This window comes from Corvus brachyrhynchos, unplaced genomic scaffold (assembly GCF_000691975.1).
Source record: "Corvus brachyrhynchos isolate BGI_N302 unplaced genomic scaffold, ASM69197v1 scaffold220, whole genome shotgun sequence".
Classification (NCBI taxonomy): Eukaryota; Metazoa; Chordata; class Aves; order Passeriformes; family Corvidae; genus Corvus; species Corvus brachyrhynchos.
Window position 1 is genome coordinate 1,100,368 of NW_008236209.1, and position 19,345 is coordinate 1,119,712.

Sequence of the window (19,345 nt, forward strand, 5' to 3'; positions counted from 1 at the left end):
TTAGTTTGAATTCCTCAGTTCCCCGCCGCCCCAGAGCTGGTAGGAGCTGGTAGCACGGCTCAGCGGGGAGGAAGGGCTATTCAGAGGGTGCTGCTGTGTCCCCAAGGATGCTGGAGCCAGCATGGCACCTTTGGGAGGCAGTGGGTTCTGAGTGGGGCTGGGCTGAGCAGAGCCAGGCTTCACATCCGCTCCCCACCCAGGGTGAGACAGCGATGGCAGTGGGAGGAAGGCCAGTCCCGCTCAGATTTGCTGCCAGTCTCATGGCTGCAGGGTGATTTTGTGGGCTGGAGAGCTGTGTTTTTCTGCCCAAGTAGGGAAAAAAAATTAAAATAAGGGAAAACTGGTTTTGATAAAGAGTTTTGTTGTGAGCGAAATCCCCTCGAGGCTTCGAGTGGGAGCTGCCTGAGGCTATCCTGATTGCAAGCCTTCCCATGCAATTCCAGATAAACAATGTGAATGATAAAACCATGAGCATGCAGGACGGTGTTTGTCTCAGTTTGATTATCTGCCAGTGCAGGGGGATTTTAGCTGAAGCCAGGCAGGAGCTGCTGGTGCGGAGATTCCACTCCAGAGCTGGGTCTGGATGCCCGTGACCCTGTGCCAGGGCACGCGTGGGACCAGGTCTGGCCTCTAGTGAAGCTGTGGGAGGAAAATGTCTGGGGGGTGTGTAGGCTAGGAAACTCTGTCTGCTTGCCCAAAAATTAGAAGAAATGGGGTTTTCCCTGGAAAACGGGACGGGGCCAAGGTCCCTCCTGTGCCCCCTGACACCCCGGGGCTTGTGCACGCTCGGGGATGCAGCCCGGGCATCCCATGGCTCCGATGTGCCGAGCTGGCAGCAGCATCTCACGCCTTCCCTATTTTTAACTCAGCTGCAATGATTTTTGCTTTTTCGTTTTTTTTTTTTTTTCCTTTTTTTTCCCTTTTTCTTTTTGCAGTGACAAATCTGTGATTTCTCCTGTTCCCTACAAAACGCATTGGTCTGACCTGCCAGTCCAGAAGGTGAATGACAGGCAGTTTTATTTATCCCTAGAGATGGGAACATTTTAAAAAAAGTTCTTCTGTTATATTTGTTTTCATTCCTAATGGCAGGAGGCAGGGAAGGGACAGTTCTGAAAGGTTTTTTAACAAATTTCTAAGTCGTGCCCATCACCCTGGGGCTGCTGATTAGATCCAGATTGTTTCTCACACTGCTTAGGGAGGGGTGTAGTCTGTGCCAGGAGCTGCACACATGGGTCCATCACACATCTGAAAACCCCAGGTACAGGTGATGGGAAAGCCCCTTTTACTGGGTTTATTGGCTATTATATGCCTGCAGGGAGTTTTCCTTGGCATATCGAGGCAGGACCCCTGTGCAGAAGGCTGTGCCCCAGGGGCCTGGCAAGCTCAGCCCCCTGCCCATCAGTGGGCACATGGGAGGGAGGCATTGCCCCTGCTGCCCCCAAATCCCTCCTGTCCCAGCCAGGGGGGAAGCAGTGGGTAGCTGCCAGAGCATCACCAGCCTCCTGGCTGCTCTTGGTCCGTGTGAGAACGTGTCTGTATGCTCCTCCCTAGAAAGCCTGCCCCACTTTTGGGTCAGTATTTTGCTTTTCAATAGATTTTGAGGGGTGGTGCCAAGCAGGTATCTGCTGTGATGGTTCCAATGGAGGGACCCCTGTGCCATGTCCCCCAAAAAGCTTCGGGGTTATAGATACCATGTGAAGGTAATGCAGGTTTTTTAGGATTGCATTTTTGCTCTTCATAACCACACTGTAGATTTCTGTTCTGTTGACAAATCCAACTGGGTGACACAATTTGTGGCTTTGTGGGGTGCAGTTTTGGCTTAGTTGTGTGTTGCTGCTCCTGGATTCAATCTGGGTTTTTAATCCTATACCTTTTTTCAAAATTACATCTCAGCAGCAACTTTTCTCTTGCCTCGGATCCATTTTCAAACAAAAAATGACAAAGCCTGCATTTATTTGGGGAGGGGACAGGAGTTCAGCGTGGATTAGTGGGATGCTTGCACTGTAATATGGTCTGGCTTGATACTTCTGCTTAGTCTGATGAGAGGAGTGATGCTAAAGGATGAACTCTCCCAGTGATTTCTCTGCAATGCTTTTTATTTCATCAAGAGAAAATGGAGGCTGGACTCAGTTCTTTCAGTGTTAATAATGTCCATCAGAATGAAATGCCCTTTATTTAAGCTGCAGTAGTAATTAGAGCCTTGGTGGTGTTAAGTAGCCATAGTGTCTGGCTCTGAGGAATGTTCCTTGTACCTCATTAAATTTGGAATTACTGCTTAAAAGGCCAGAAATAAATATTCTGTTTATATTTCGGGGATAGTAAATCTAAATGGATGCTGTGTTTGCACATCCTCATCTCTGCTCGTCCCTGCTGAAGCGAGCAAGGCACTGCTCCAGTAGGCTTAGGCAGCAATCAGTGTCTGCAAAACAGCCTAACCCCAAACCCAACCCTGGTTTCATTGATCAAGTGCAGGAAAATGATCTGCTGTATTACATCTAATTATAAAACATCAATATCAGATGCTAAATGCACTTACTTTTCCAGAGACGCTATGTTGGTAGTTCACAGCTTGCAGTCTCCTCTATGAGAAGCTTTGTCAGTGAGCTGGGTGTGGGGAGATGGCTGCAGAGGGAGATGCCAGAGGTCAGGTCCTTTCAGCTCTTCCAGGTGACTGGCTCCTAAATGCTCCTTAGGAGCTGAATCGCTTCCTGTTTTCCTTCTGTCTTGCCTGGGGCTGTTGACAAAGGCGCGTCCTCTGCCCCCTCCCTTGGCTTGTGCTTCAGTGCCCGTGGAGTGGCTGGAGCTACTGATGGACACCAGTGGCCAGATGGGTCCTTTCCAAGGGCGCTGGCCCTGCGGGGGATCTCAGAGCCACAGCACAGCTTGGCTGCCAGGGGAGAGGGCGGTGGGTTCCTTGGTGTGACGCGGGCATTGCTCTTCCCGCTGTGTCTGTCAGCGTTTGCTGATTCTCCCCCATGGTGGCAACCCCAGTAGCTATTTGGGTGGAGTTTGCACTGCTGCTTAACCCAAAGCCTCGGGCTGCGGCTGCTCTCAAACCTCTGACACCCCCCATGCCAGGAGGTGCGGATATGGGATAGTTGGATCTGGGGAATAGGGGTCTGTTTGGCGTCTCCACAGCGGTGCTGCTCAGACCCTCGTGCGCGGCTGCGGATGCCGCACGTGCCATCAGTGCCAGAGTGGAGCTGGTGGGGAGCAGGGAGAGGAGGAGCAGAGCTCCTCAAGTGGGTCAGGCTCTGCACCTGGTCACAGGTCCTGGCAGCAGCATCCTCGTCAGTGGCCATAGCATGGGGCTAATTATGTGCCATCGCACACAACGGGGGAAAATCTCTCCTGATGTCCTTTGTGATGTGCTCCCAGCCCGGAGCTGGATCTGATGAGTCTCCTGCCGGTGTGCAGAGGGGGACCAGCCGTGTTGCTGGGTGTGAGAGCATCAGCACGAGCCTGGCTGTTCCTCTCGGGCCGTGGGGCTCGATTCCGGTGTTCCGTGGGGTTTCCTACTGCGCCTGCTCCTGGTGGGAAGGAGTCTCAGACTGCTTCCCTATTTCCCATGGGCTAAATGAGCAGCTTGCTAAATGATAATGGCTTTCCCTCATTGCTGATGCGTACTTCATTTGACCTGGTCCCTACTTGGAAATTTTCACTGTTGCCCAAGTGCAGCTGGAGCGTTCTTATTTAATTTGCATGAATTCTGTATCACCCACAATATAATTCAAACCATAAGAATTAAATGCTGGTGAGATCTCCTAATAGGCAGCATCAGTTCTATTGCAGATGCTGGAGCCTGTGATTGAGTGGCCCATGGAGAACAGGACTGAGGATACAGAAGGACCAGGAGAAGCGGTCTTACAAGCTCTACCCTTCCCACCAGGGAGGCACAGTGGATTTTTGGGAACAATTTGCCATTTCTGTGGTCCCCAGTGGCGCCTGCAGCACAGAGGGAAAGTCAGGAGGCTGGTGCTCCAGGTGGAGATGTGCAGCTTGATGCAGAGGATGAGGAGCCGTCGCATGTTTCTGGAGGATTTTGTGACACCCAAAAGGAGAGATGCACATTGCAGCCTTGGAGAAAGGTCCGCTTTGTTTTTTAATAATAAAGGGTGACATGCAAGCTTTATTAACGAGGCATGTAGGGGAAAAAAAAGGCTCAAGGGATAACCCTGAAAAAGTGGCGCTAAATGTGTCATTTTTATGAAGCTGAGTTTGTGAAGGGTCCCTACATGCTTTGGCAGGAGGTTGCAGCAGGTTTACAATAATTTGTGGAAAGATAGAAATGTTTTCACCCTGAAGTGAGAAGAAGGGCAAAAAACCCTGTGTTGAGATGCTTCAGAGCCGTCTTCCGAGGCAGAGGCTGGCGGATGGATGGATACCTGTCACTTTGGGTTGGGAGAGATGGGCCCAGCTCTGAACAACCATGGACTTTGCTGGGGGCTGGCTGATGTGTGGACTGAGGAATCAAACCCTTTATCAAGAGCCTGGATCCACATGCAGTGCAGAAAGCTGGATTTTCACCTCTGTGGAGTTTGCTTTGAAAAAAATCCCACATCTGAAATAGCTGGAAAGAGGGAAGAGTGATGAAGAACCAGATGCCAGGCATCTGCCCTGAGGCGAGCAGGCTACGGGGGCATGGCTGTGCTGATCCCAGCCTGCTGGCATGGCCCAGGACACATCCCTCCCACCCTGGGGACTGACCCCAGCCAGCATCCTCTATTTCTCCAGCAGTCTGCGGTGCTGGTTGTGCCCGGAGTTGCTGCAGCCCGCTGACCTTTCTGCTGGCACTTGCATTAGTTCCTCTTAAACTGCCTTTAGATCCACCAGAGTTTATTTCTGTTTCTAAGGCAGAGAGTGAGCAGTCGTTAGAGCAGTGCCCTGTTGCTAACAGACCTTTTGCTGTCGGGGAAGTCACCCCGTCGATATCCAGGTCAAGAAGAGTTGTACTGACGTTTGTACATCCTTTTTTTTTTTAATTTAATGGAATTGGCAGTCCTCAACCAAAAGTAACCGCAAGGGGGGAAAAAAAAATGTTTAATATTTCCCTCCTGATTGCTTGATTTGGAATGTGTCTGTTGTTATATTTATATTTGTGTTGCTAAGGCAGCGGTTGAAAGCATTTTTCAAATTAGGCACTGGTAAGTTGTATGCCGAGCCAGGGCTCCTTTTGATGGCATTGACACCAACACGTCTGCATCTGGAAAGCAAATCCTGAGCCCAGAGGACAGCAGGGTTTCTCTCCTCCAAGAGAAAAGCAGGCTGAGGCTACAGACTTTATGCAAGGTGTTATTCAGCGTTTGCCGATGTCTGGAATGCACTGTTTATTCATGGCACAGAGGCTGTGGGGCTGAGCGTGACAAGTGTGAACATCCTTTCTTCGCATTACAGCGAGCAGGAGCTGGCAGCATGTTTGGGAGGTCCTTGCTGCGCCTGGCTCTGAACACGGAAAGGAGAGGCTGGACTTGGGGCTGGGCTCCCCTTTGATTTCTACAGGAGCGATGCTGATTAGTGAGAAAGTGACAGTTCATTTGCTTTTGCCAAAATAATGAAGAAGATGTGGGCCAGCCTCTCAGTGATGCACTTGATGAAGAGCACACTTTCAACGGTGCCAGCCAGCCTTACCTTTTACCTCTTTTTTGTTCTTTGACTTTGTTCTTTGGGTCTCATTAAGAGAGGGAGCGGATCCTTTCCCAATTAAAATGTTGACATGTCGAAGACACTCTCCTTTCCCGTCATTTTGCCTCTGTTTGTAAATGATTGCACCTTGCAGGATGAACTAGAATTAAATCAAGTGAACTTTGATTGAATAATGCAAGCTGTAAAGCAGCCCTTCTCCATGAAAAATCTGATTTCTTTTTTATTTTTCTGTTTTGATCCCCTAGTCTGCATGGAGATAACCTTGACAGATAATCCCATGGCAAAGTAAAGAAACCCGTCTGGAGGGAGTGCGCCAGTGCGGGAAGGATGGGCAGCCCACCCTTGTGCCAGTGTGGGCAGCACAGGCAGCTCTCACCTCCAAGGATACAGACCCAGGGAAGAGGATTTCCCATCCCTGTGGCCGTGTCATTCCTTGTTTTGTCTGAAGTCTGGAAGTAATTATCATTACTTGTGCTGTGTCCAGCAGTGGGGGAATTGGAAGCCTGGGAACGGATGCTGTGTCCAGCCCCTCAGGAACCCTCTTCTCCGTGCGGATGTGGGGTTTCATCAGTGGCGTGGTGCAGAGCGTCCTGAGGAGGGGGGACACATGGAGCAGGGAGTACACAGGAAGGACGTTACTTCAGTCCATCAAACATAAATCCCGGGAATTTGCTCATCGGTGAATGAGTTGAGCCAGGATATGGTCTTTGTTTTTGGTTTGAAATCAACAGCAAAGCTCCCAATGCTGTTGGTCCGAGGAGGATTTGGTGCCAGGTCTGTATCTGGGCTGTGGTGCGGTGCACGTGTGGCATCTCCTCAGCCTGTGGGATTTTGGTGGCACTGGTCAGTCTTTCCCTGTGGATGGCCTTGGGTATTCCTTGGCCCCTGAAGCCTGGGCGATGCAGTGTCCATGCTCTGAGTGTTCTAAAGCTCTTCAGTGTACCTGTATGTATTGAAATTGGCTGTCTGCATCCCCTCACCCAGCTGGTCCTCTCCTGGTTTTCCTGGGGCTGAACTGTGCACATGCAGGGATGGAGATGATGGAGGTGGTGGTGGGTGCAGGGGGTCTCCCTGCTGCTGGGGATGCAGGGATGGATCCAGCTGAGGCTCTGGGCTTCTGGGAGCCCCTTCCCCTGTCTGCCAGTGCTGGGTGATAGAGGAGGCTCCCCCCTGTGCAAGGATTGTGCCAAAACTGGCTGCAATCCCTTCTGCCCCCCATTGCTTGGCTTCTCTCAGCTCATTTGGGGTCTGCTGTGAGGCTGCTTGGGGGGGATGCTGTGGGGTGGCATCCACCCCCTTGGGATTCCAGCCCCAGGAGTGATGGATAAACACAGGATCAGGTATTTTCTGTGGTATTTAGGTTCTTGGGTATCATGTGCTTTGAAAATACGTGTGTGTGTTTGCTCCTGAGCTCTGAGCATCAAAGTCGTCCGGCAGGACCGCGAATGCAGGAACTGCAGGGACCAGTAGTTTGTGCAGTAAATCTCCTGCGTGACTCTCCAGCAGTAATTACTGTGTGAAAGTAATAACCGAGCTGTGCTGAGTGCTAGGCCAACTCCCCCGGCTCGCTGCTCCTCGCATGTTCCTCTCTGGGAGGTTCCTGTTTGGTAAATTAGATATTGTGCTGTATTTCAGAAAAGGTTACACTTAACCAATGCTGCCTCTGCTTTATTATCTTGGCAGAGCCGTGTAACCTCGGCTGGGGTACGATTGGATTTCACATTCGGCTCTGCTGCAGTGGCCCCACTCCCTGCATCCTGCCATTGTGATTACGTTAGCAGCAGACTCTGCTTTCCTTTATTTATTGAGACATTAAAGATGCATGCATTTATTTTTACCATGTTCATAATTGCCATAAAAACAGGCCATAGTATCCCAGAGCGGTGCTTTGGGAAGGAGAACAACCACGGGGCTGGGGCGAGGAGGAGCGTGGCAGAGAGGAGGGAGGACAGGGCTGTGGGGCAGGTGGATGTCCCCGGTTCTGTTGTGGGAGGATGCTGCTGTTTTGAGGAAGGGGAGCAGAGCAAAGACTGCTCCTTCTGCTGTTCAGGATTTAAGGAGCATCCCCAGGGCCAGGGATGGTGCTGGTGGGAGCCCAGGTGGGATCCCTGCAGATCTGGGGGGACTTTGGGTGGACGGACAGGTGGACTGGGGTGCCTGACTTGTACAAGGTCTGGCATCCTCAGGGCTCCCTGAAGTGCAGGAAGGATCCCGGCCAGGCTGTGCAGATCCCACCATGTTCCACCACTGTGGTTATCCATGCACCTCCCATCACATCCTACCATGCACCTGCCACTGCATCCCACTGCACAGCTCCTGCCATGTGCCCCCTGATGGCTCCCTCCATGGTCTCGTGGCTTTCTCCCTGCTCTCTCCCCTACCTTCTGGTTGCTTTTTTTGTGGTTCCTTACCTGCTGGCAGCACCAGAACCCTGGGGCTGTGTAATCTGAGGTTAAAAGACGGCGTTTCAATTGCAGAGAGAGTTAGTGGGTTTTGCTTGCAAGTAACAACTCCTTTGACTTTTCTCCCCTTCTTTTACTCCCCTCTAACTTTTAAGCATGTCACCCATTGTTTGCTTTTTTATTAATAACAGAGCCCACTGTCTCTGCAAATGAAATGATGTAAAACAAAGAAAAGTGCCCGCATTCAATTCTCCGGCAGGGGATTACCTTGCTGGCATTTACATATCCATGCAATAAATATTTTAACATGTTAATTATACACTAATAAGAAAAATACCTTTTGAACTTTCAGTCAAATTGACACACACAGAACTGAGTCCATCAGGGAATTAGAAGCAATTAGTTTTGTAAGAGAGCACAGTCACATTGTTTCTTGTCTGCAAATTGTTCTGTGGTCACCAGCCAGCCTCTTTTTTGGTGAAAGTTGGGGGAAAGACTGACAGGTACGGGAGTTTTCCATTCCTGGCTCTGTCCTGCTCACAGGGGCCTGTCCCATCATGGGGTGCTCCTTCCCTCTTGTGGGGTTTCGTCCTGGCCCTGCAAACCTGACTCTTCCCAGTCATGGAGAAATCAGACTTGTAACCATCTCCGTTTTCTTCTCCTCCTTCCAGACTGAAAACTACTCCTTTGATTCCAACTACGTGAACAGCAGAGCTCATTTAATAAAAAGGTACGTAGGCTTGCTTGAAGGGCTTGGCTTGGCCCTGCCAACTCCCAAGGGTTTAATGTTCTTCCATGCTGCATTATATACTACTTGCTTATTTTATTATGCAAAACTTTTCAAGAGTAATAATTTGATTTTAAAACAGTACTTACTTCCCATTAAGTCCCATTGCTCATGGTTTGCAATAAAGGAAAGTCTTTTTTTCCTTCTCTTTGGCTTTTTCATGCTGGGAAGGTGCAGTAAGTGAGGTAGAGTGCTGTTACCCTGACAACTTTCAAATTCTGAGAGTTTATTCCATTTGAATGCACAGGAATAAAAGGATAGATTTGGGTGGTGAGATCTCCCTGCCATGTGAGGCGGGCAGAATTAAAAAAAAACCAACAAGTTGTTTGGGGGCAGGTAATTGGGTTGGATGCAGCTCACTGTTCTAGCTCACTGTTTCAGTTTGAATACCAAGGCAAACAGCACATTGCTAGGCTGATTTCTTCCGTGGGTAAAAAGGAATCAATCAGTTCAACTGCAACCTGGCAGTTACCCTTGGGGGAATTGAACCCTTTGGGTGAAATACCGCTATCCTCAGAGCCTAGCAGTGGTGAGGGAATGTCTCTGGCACTTTCATGCCAGGGCTACCCAGCTGAACCCCACTGGGCTGTGTTAGCCCAGAGGCGAGCATCGCCCCGGGGGCAGGAGGCCGGGCTTGCCGCTGCCTCCCGGGAAAGGCACTGACACAGCACGATCAATACCGCTCACCAGGAGCTGCAGGGCTGCAGGGCCAGCTCCCTGTGCAGGATGAGGGTGCAGGACACGGCCAGCAGCTCCTTGCCCACGTCCCTCCTCTCCCCAGGGCCCAGCCGAGGTGTGTGGGGAGCAAACCATGCCCGTGCCTGCGCCCATGCCAGTGCCCAGCGGGGCTGTGCGTGGTGGCTCTGCAGAAGCCATCGCTGAACCAAGGGTTTTACAGAGAGCAGAAGCTGGCCCTGAACTGTTGAGATCTGATCTGAGCAGTAAAAATATCCAATTATCTGCCTGGCTGAGATCCCATTTGTTTACATCTTAAAAACCTGAGCAGTAAGGGAGCTGCGAGCGCATTGTTTAAGCAGTGAGGGTTCAGGCAGCGAAGGGCAGGTGTATTTGCCTGCGTGGCTCGTGGTGTTTAACGATGCTAATGTGACTGTGAGAGTTGGCTGGCCTGTGCCATGCTGCTCCTCGCCAGAGGTCTTCAGGCACACTGAAAAAACCCCAAATCTATTAAATCTTTCCTCATTCACATCTAAGATAAAGGCAAACAGCGCTCCCGCCTGCCGCGGCGGGGCTTACTCCGAAGTGTCAGCCGTGGAAACATGTCGTGTGGCTGCTGCATTATGGTCTGGCTCACTGTGGGGAAGATAAATGCCTGGTAACATGGGTTGTCTGCACATTATGAACAGCAGCTCCGTGTAGGACAGCGGTTCCCCTTGCTTTCTACCTTTGTCTTGTATCTTAAGTACAATGAGTGCCAGGAATGCTGTGCAGACATCTGAGAACAAAAAATATTTGCTGTAACATACCGTGGCATCATTTTCATCCTTTGCCTTTATGAAGATGTTGTAGCTCTACTATCTTTGGTGAGTGAATCTTCTCAAATCCAGCACTTAATTAATCTATTTGTACTTCTCCTGTGTTGTCTGCCTGCCTCTCTCGCTCATCCACACACGCACAAATGAATTGTAGATTTGTAGTGCTTTCTTAACTTAGAAAACTTTGATGTCACCTGGAATCAAAGTCAGTGGCTTCAACAGGGACATCTTTATTTAAACGGTGATGTTTGAAGGTTTACCAATTTATATGTATTTCAGAGCTCCCCCCTCATGTGCTTTTGCAGAGCATCAGATGGTAGGTGGTCTGCTTGGTTTCCCTGGAGACACAAAAGGGCTTTTCAAAGTAGTGAAAATCTCCAGCTCTTTGGGGCTTTGAGGGCTGTGTCGTTCACTGACGTTTCACACCAGATCAACCAGTGAGAAAGTTTGGAGAAGTGGATGCAGGTGGATCCTCCCAATGAGCACAGCTTTCCCATGCCAAGGCTGGGCATGGAAGGAGCACAGGCTGTGCCACATGGGGCAGGTGCATCTCAAGGTGTCCCTGCCACTTGCAGCAGCCCAGTGTCCTGGGGCATGGCCCCTCTCAGGGTGTTGGGGAGTAGCAGAAGAGTCCCAAATGCAGCCAGAAATGCAGCTCTTCATAGAATCACAGAATGATTTGGGTTGGAAGGGACCTTACAGATCATCCAGTTCCAACCCCCTGCCATGGGCAGGGACACCTTCCACTATCCCAGGTTGCTCCAAGCCCTGTCCATCCTGGCCTGGAACACTTCCAGGGATCCAAGGGCAGCCTGTGCCAGGGCCTCTCCACCCTCACAGGGAAGAATTTCTTTCTAATATCTAAGTCTCATCTCTCATCTTTCAGTTTAAAACCATCCCCCCTTGTCCTATCACTGTCTGTGTAAAAAGCCACTCTCCTCTTTTTTGTATGTCCTATCACTATTTGCCCATGTAAAAAGTTACTCCTTTTTATAAGTCCCCTTTAGGAACTGAAAGGCGCTCTAAGGTCTTCCCAGAGCTTTGTCCAGGATGAACAGTCCCAGCTCTCTCAGCTTGTCTTCATAGGAGCTGTCCTTCTTCCATCCCTCTGGCCTGGGGGCTGCGTTCTGTGGGGTGTTGGGGCTGCTCAGCCCTTTGGGGGAAATCTGGCAGCAGCTCAGTCCTTGGGTCCTCCCAGCAGTGGCTGTGCTTGCAGGGGCTCTCAAGGATGTTTGACTGCATATCAGATTTCCTTACAGCTGCATGAACTTGGACCCAGAATCACTGGTTTATTTTTAAAAATAAGAATGCATCATCATGATTAAAAGAAATTCCTGTTTCTGGGAAGACTTTTATTTTTAAGGTTTAAGTGATTAGGATTTGGCTTATAACCTAAAAAAATGGGGTTTAGATCTTGTGTAACTTCATTATGAGGTAATACAACTTGGGAGAGCCAAGTTGTAGAAGCAGCTCATTTAAAGTATATTTTTAAAAATTTTAATTCAAATCGTGCTTCGCTCTGAGCTTCCACAAGACCCACGGCAGCCTGACTGTACCCACAGGCTGACACCACACCCATGGGCAGGAGCAGCCTGTGGGGTGGTGCAGGCTGGACGCTGTGTTTCGGGGTGCAGAGGTGCCAGTCGGGGAGCATTCCCCCCACGCTCCCTGCCCCAGCTCTCCGTGGCTGGGCAGTATCACTGGGTGCTGTGGAGGGCAGGGACCTCCCATCTCGTGGGGTGTCGGGGGCCACCTTGTCCCACCCAGTAAGTGACAGCTGTGTTTCCCCAGCAGCTCCACGTTCAAGGACTTGGAGGGGAACAGTCTGAAGGACAGTGGCCATGAGGAGAGTGACCAGACAGACAGCGAGCATGATGTGCAGCGGGGCCTCTACTGCGACACGGCCGTCAACGATGTGCTGAACACCAGCGTCCCCTCCATGGGCTCCCAGGGCCCTGAGCAAGGTGAGCCACTGCTGCACCCTGAGTGGTGCCCACTGCCCCCCGCATGCCCCATCTGCTGGCTCTGGTGCTGCCCAGGTGGGTGTGCAGTGAGGATGCTCAGTGCTCGCTGGGGATAATGCTGTACATCGTCAGAGCGCTGCGTTGATATAAATTAATCTTCACGCCACTCCTGTCAGGTAAGTGAGCAGTTGGGGTTATCCTCTACTCACAGGCAGAAAACCCAAGGCCCTGAGCGTCTGCCTGACAGCGAGTGGGTGTTGGGATTAGGGCTGGTCCCTGCCCACGCTCCCCTCTGGAGCACCGATGGTGTGTGTGTGCCCTTCCTGGCGCTCCTGGCCCAGCTCCGGAGCTCCTATGCAGGCCCTGTCCAGGCAACTTGTCTCAAAGGTCAGCAGAGCATGTAGGCAATTAGTCAGGCATCCCACGAGGGATTAGCTCAGGCCACTGGGCGAGGGTTTGAGTCTTCTCTCCTGCATAGGTGGCAGGTTTCAGCTCTTACCGTCCCCACGTGCAGGGATGAAGCCCTGCTCTGGAATCAGACCGGTATTAGCTAGAGGAAGGAAGTCAGAGGAGTTCAGCTGAGCCCAAGTGTCATTTGTACTTGGGCATGAATGTCGCTTTTAATGTCTGAGGGATGCAAACATCCTATGCAAACATCCTGTCTTTTTCAATTAAGGAGCCTGAGTGCGGCTTGGTGCTCTGGCGCAGGGGAGCCTCGGGGCACTTGGCTATATCTTGAGATAAGCTGTAGCTGAGGCTCAACTGGAAGCCCCACTGCTAAAAGACTTAAGGATATGAAAACAAAATGTTGTGATTATGAACTGGTCTTCAGCTGTTTAATTCAATTCATGGTAAACATCATTAAAAGCCTTTGTTTTGCTGTCATAAAAGAGTCAAACGGGGGAGAGAGAGTTCTTGCCATCTGCGCCTCCGAGTGTGGGATTTTTCTGGAGAGAATCTGATCGCTGTATTAATTCTCGATAGAGTCTGTTAAATGGCCGTAGTTAACCCTGTAAGACTCCACGAGGAGGGGAACACAGAGGTCACCTACACATTCCACGCTGCCAGCCACACTAATTGGAGAGGGATGGCATCCGCAGAGATAATGTATTTCCAGACAACCCTACTGTGGCCAAAGATGAAAAAAATTAAACATTTATATAACTGTACAGTGGCAGTTTAATTCTCTGCAGACCAGCACCGTGTCAGAGAATGCAGGCTGATAGCTATCATTTATTATTCTTCCATTACAAAGAAATGCTTTTTCATTTCGATCAGGAGAGGGTTTCCTAAGATGCATTTGTAGTAAGGGATGACTGCAGGAGCAAAAATGTTCATAATTGATTCCCATCCTGGTGAATGGTCTGAGCAACATCTGTTAATTTTTTGTCACATTTCTTCAGCAAAAAACCCAATCTCAATGGACTGAAGATAGGGTTTTACAGGGATTACATTCCTGATAAGTCTGCGTGCTGGCTCTGATAACAATGCAAATAAGTTAAAGAGGCTGAGCTGGAGGCAGAGCTCATCGGAGGAGTCAGATGGAAGTAAATATGGCTCAGTCCACTGTAGCATGAACTTCTCACTGCGTGTACAATACACCCCAAAAATCAAGTGTATTTCCAGAAGGTGACTTCTGAAAGCAACCTGTCTGTCTCCTGGTCCTGCTGTGGCCAAGGGGGTTGGTGCTCCTGGGTCTGGTTTATTTCTGGGAGGAAAGCAGCATGCCAGTGCTGCAGTGCCATCCAGCTGCACCTGCAGGCAGGTGTGCCACAATCAGCTCTCTTGTCCTGTGGGGCCCCCACTGTCTCGTGTGGAAGAGCTTGGGGTAACCCTGTGAGGTTATCGGGGTGTTGGTAGAGCAAGGAGAGGAGCAGCACAGGTGGGGAAATTAGTGGTTACTGTCACAGAAGCTGGATAAAAGGTTAAAGAGAGTGTTGCCTGAGCTGGTTTGTGAAACAGGTACTGCAGAAAGTAATCAGGAAAATCAAAATGCTGAGGTGATAGTGATAACAGCAGTTCCCACATGATTAAAGTGATCGTTTTGGCTTGGTAATTTTTAGTGGATTTTGGGGCAGAGTGGCAGGGTGGGGGGGAAACACAAGAAATTCAGTGACAGGGTATGCAGGACTGTTGGCTGACTACTGCTCCAAACACACAGTCCTTGTCTGAAGAGCAGCCTGGCAGCTCATGTACCTATGCTTTGCTTTTGCTTGTTGTCCCTGCCCAAACTGCCTCTCATGTAATCCAGAGAAATGGGGTGGGGGACTTGTCGTCAGAGTTTGCTTGTTGATGGTAATGATCTCCTGTCTGGGAGCCTGGCGTGGTTCTCCCGTGGCCAGTCTCTGCTGGTCTTGGACCTCAACTGGTGACACCACGAGTCCTTCACGAGTGGCCAGCTCTCAGACTTTATCCCAATAATTTGTTAGTCTTTACCTGCTCAGTGGGTGACCCAGGATCTGCCAAAGGCAGACTCTGGTTGGCAGAAATCCTGGTAGCTGGGTAGCAGAGAATGATCCCTCTGTGGTGGCTCAGGGTGGTCAGTGTGGACCTGTCTGGCCAGTCTTTGCCTACTGAGATGCTAGATTTCCTGCAGGGGGAGGTAGGCTTGGATGGGTCCAAGCTCCTTTGGCTTCTTAAACCAGTGTGTGAGCTGGCACCAGTGCTGAGTACTTGGGTGTGGAAGCCCCAGGGAGCTGCTGGTGTTTCAATTTCCTGTTCCCACTCTTGGGTGGGAGTGACACCAGCTGCCAGTCCTGCTGGCAGGAGCCCTTTCTCCTCCTTTGGAAATGACCTAGATTTCTAGAAAAATGGCAAACCATAGCATGGGGAGTGTTGAGCGTTAGTGGGTAGCAGCAGGTCATCAGAAATACTGCCTGGAGCTCAGCCACATTGCGTATTTTGGGAGCAGGACTTCTGCCCAGTCCCTCTTTACCTCAGGATCTTAATTATTGATTATAAATTCATCTGATGAAAAGATGGCTTTAATTGCTCTAATATGTACCCAATTTGGAGTTCATTATCGCCCAGGATTGTTTTCCTTCCCTTGCTAATTGACACCAAATGGGATGCAGCGGAAGGCGGGCACTGGTGCCGTTCCACTTTCCACGATTGCCTGGCTGCCGTTTAATTGTTTGTTTATCTGTGGAGGTGTAAAGCGCTGCTGGAAGTTTATCTGTACTCTCTTCCTAACGACGTCCTCAGCTGAACTTCCAAACGGATTTGTTTGAGAGAGGGGTGTTTTCAGCGGCTCTTGGATCTCAGCGATGTTTTGGGATGGCTGGAGCAGTCTGCTGGAGGACGGGGGTAAATCCTGGGGTCCTCTTCGTGTCTTGGCCTATTTCGCTGCAAGATGTGGTGGATTTTCTCCATATCCTGTGACTCGAAGTCCAGCACTGGAGGAAACCCTGCTTTCCAGGAGGAGCTGGAGCGTGTGGTGCTGCCGGGCAGGGACCCACCGGCGCATCGCCCCTGTGGACGGTGTGGGGGATGGAGACATTGCGGGTTTGAAGCTCCTGACACCTGTTCCTCCCAGCAACACGGGGAGATCTCAGCGTGAAATGTTTCCCAACACTGCAGACTGTGGTGGTGGTTTTCCCGGGAAATGGCAGCACGGACCAGATGTTTCACAGGGTAATTGAAAATTCCATTTTATCAGAAAGCGTTTGCTGTCAAAAAGTTTTATCTTTACTTCAACAAAGAGGTTGATTAGATCCCTCAGGACCTGAATTAGCATCTTTGAGGCTAGGTACTCTGTTTTGTGATTCAGGTAGTTATTCCTCCCTTGGTTTTGCTCATACTGGTGCTTTTTTCTTTAAATCCCTTTGCCCTCTTCCAAACATAGTGTTTGTGCAGGTTTGGCTTGTTTTCTTTGTGTGGATGTGCACCAGCACCTAGATTTGCTTAAATGTATTCTACTGCCTTTTTCACCTTGCCTTGAGCGAGAGCCATTCTCGTACTCTGTAAGTCATAGGAGCTCTTTCCAGCATAGAAATCAGAAAGGCAGTATTTCAAATATAAGTTTTTAATGTTAGAAGCGACAGATTTCACACTTATCTTAATTCCCAGTGCTGGCCAGTATTTTAACCATCAATTGTAGAAAGAAAATCATTGGTCCAATGAAGCAGTGATTCGCTGTTTAAGATAAAAATAAAAATAGAAAATACGAAAATAATAAGCACACACTAATCATAAAAATGGCAGTGTTAGAAATAGTCACCACAGCCATAAAATAGTGAAAAAGCTTTAAAATCAAAATGAGATTTAAGCAATGTCAGTAATGGATCTCTACAGAGAATTGCTTCTAAAAGCATCACTTCCACTTTTCTGGTGCCAGATCAGCAGTAAAGGTTCACGTGAAATGTCATCTGGAAAGACCTGATCCCGCATACATTTCCACATCTGTGTAACTTTGCTCACAGGGGAGATTTAGCTGTGTCTGAGTCCCATAAACTCCAGCAAGATGAAGGGTTCTTTGAATAGAAATGGGTTATATTTAAATAGTTATGTTAAGTCTTCTTTATACTGTCACACAGTATAGAAGTAAGATTTGGATGTAAAGGAGAAATGGGCCCATGATGTTCACTGGAACTTCTCTCGCTGGTTGCATTCCAAATTATTCAGATGTATCATCATTTAGGGGATCAGGTTTTACCTAGAGTATTCCAATTGGTTCTTATGCTCATCTCCATAGTATCTGGGTGTATTTCAGTTGTGAATTGAGAACATGACTAATGGTATTAACTGGAGGCAAACACAGGTATTAGAAACTGTTGATGTTTTTGAGCTGATTTCCAGCAGTCGTTCTACCTACAACCCCCTTTTACTCTGCAGAAAAGCCTTTCTGTAGAGCTGCAGGTACCTGAAGACCTAAGTGACAAGTTCTAGGGCTTTGGAGGCTGCATTTCTCTGGAAGTTTCTACAAATTAATAAAAGTGCCTACTTTCTTGTATTCATATATGCAGCACAAGACATAAAGTATAGCATTCATACGTGAGTGACAGCACATCCCTTAAGATGGATAAATGCTGTAAGCTTTCTTTATAGGGCAGTGTCAATTACTACAGCTCCTCTGATTTCTGTATTATTGCACAGCTCTCTGGTAAAGCAGCCCCAGTGAGCTCAGTGTGCTCCTGCAGTGGCCAGCGTGGAGGGAGCAATCAGCTTCTCACAGTACTTTGAAAGCCCAGAGAAGGATTTTTCTGATGAGTGGGTAAGCTGGTCTTTGGGAAGAGGAGTTGATTGTCTTGTGATTCCCACACTTCTAAATGATTGCGTGTTGAGCTCTGTCTGGAGGTTACTGATGCTTTTGTCCATGTTCTCTCCATCCTCCCCAAGCTCCTGCTGACGTTGCCGAACTGGGATTGTGGAGGGGAGTAATATCTTTTGTTAGACCATCGAATGTAACTGGGAAAAAGTCTGTCCTGCTCAGTCTAATGAGCCTCTCTTCAGATGACCCTTATCATTGCCAGGAGCGTGATGATCCCTTATCATCCTTATAAGGATGACCCTTATCATTGCCAGGAGCGTGATGATCAGCTCCTTCTTCAGAGGGTGATGTGGACAGGCAGAGCCGGGCAGAGGGACAGGCGGCCCTGCCTTTGGGCTCAGCTCCCTTCAGCTCCACGCCACATCAGTGCAGAGCAGGGCAGTGGTCACTCCAGAAGGTGTCATAACCCATGCGTGGACGTGCTGGTTGGCACGGACAGATCCCTCGTGCTGCTCTCCCTCAGTTTCTCAGTAACACTGAGCACAGCTTGGAGAAGTCCTTGCGGGGAGGTGATGGGGGGCAGGGGTGACACTGAAGTCATCTCTGTAGCAGTAAGTGAGGCCAATGCCTCTTTGTAACAGCAGAACGAAATAACAAACAGATGTGCAACCTCCTTTGTTTGCATAAGAAGCATTATCCTATATCCCACATTCCTGGCACCCTTCCTTCCGTTTTCAAGTTCCTTCAAAGATAGCTCTCTCAGAGACTTCATCACTGAAGTTACTCCATTCAGGGTCACGGGAGTTTTAACCTTTAGATCCTCAAGTTTTTTCCCCCTAAGCACAGAGAAAACTCACCAGATGTGAACATTTTGGCAACTTGGAGAGGAAAATTAAAACTTGAATCCATGCCTCGTTGTGTAGGTTTGTAATGGATGAATGATCAGCCCAGAAATTTGGAGAGTTTCTACTGTTTTATTGTACTTTTTAATGAGATTTTGTCAAATTCAGTCACTGCTTAGCCATATTTTTGCTGGGTGACTGGAGAGCAATTTATAGGAGATATGAAGAAGAGGTATTTCTGATTAGAGAATTTTAGCTTCTATTTGTGCTTGGTTTAGTTAACTGTTCCTAAACTCCAGCCCAAGCAGAACCTTTGCAGAGAAGATCTTTGTCTCAGGCTTCAGCTGAGGGATGGGGCGGTTCTAACCCTGGCTCTTCCAAAGCAACCTTTTCCAAAACCACTACCCAATACTTGGATTTCAAGATATTTTAAGATAAATAAACAGTTCAGTCAAGCTTGCAGCTTCCTTTTGCCTTATAAACAAGTCAAAAAAAGGCTCACATGGCCTCTTTTTCCCCTTTGCCAGTAACTTCTAAGGAAACCTTTAACACTTTCCTTCTCACAGCAGTTAAGACTGGCAAAGTGGTCAAGGTAATGGCCATCAGATTTTACAGTAGGGAAGGTATATGGATAAAACCAAACCTTCTGCTAACACAGCAGGCCAGCACTTCCCAATCTCCTCCTGTAATCAATCTACATCGTTAATGACTCTGAAAACAGACTGAACTGCTGGGGCTGGCACCGGGAAACTTGCATTACAAACTAACCATCTCTTATTAACCTTTCGGTGTTCCCTTCACAACACTGATTAGAGCCAAATAAAACTAGTGTTTGTGAAACTCTTAAGTTAAAATATAATTTTCAGAGAAAATATGGGAAACTCCAGAGCTCCTGTTTGCTTGGCCTTTCTTTTTAATTATGATGGAGGATGGCTGTTACTTGTTTAACAGAGGCTTGCATGATTAATGCTGCAATGTTACTGTAATTAAAACAGCAAAAAAAGG

At 48.9% G+C, this 19,345-nt stretch overlaps 1 protein-coding gene across 1 annotated transcript in view; it reads left to right on the top strand.

The window, feature by feature from the left end:
* The window catches only part of PCDH19 (protocadherin 19), a gene marked incomplete at its 5' end in the record, with an annotated part of 57,977 nt that overhangs the window by 17,720 nt on the left and 20,912 nt on the right, over positions 1-19,345 (top strand). The window contains 2 exons of the mRNA XM_008642125.2: positions 8,717-8,775; positions 12,120-12,289. Coding sequence (XP_008640347.1) covers positions 8,717-8,775; positions 12,120-12,289 — 229 coding nt within the window. The remainder of the gene's footprint in view (positions 1-8,716; positions 8,776-12,119; positions 12,290-19,345) is intronic.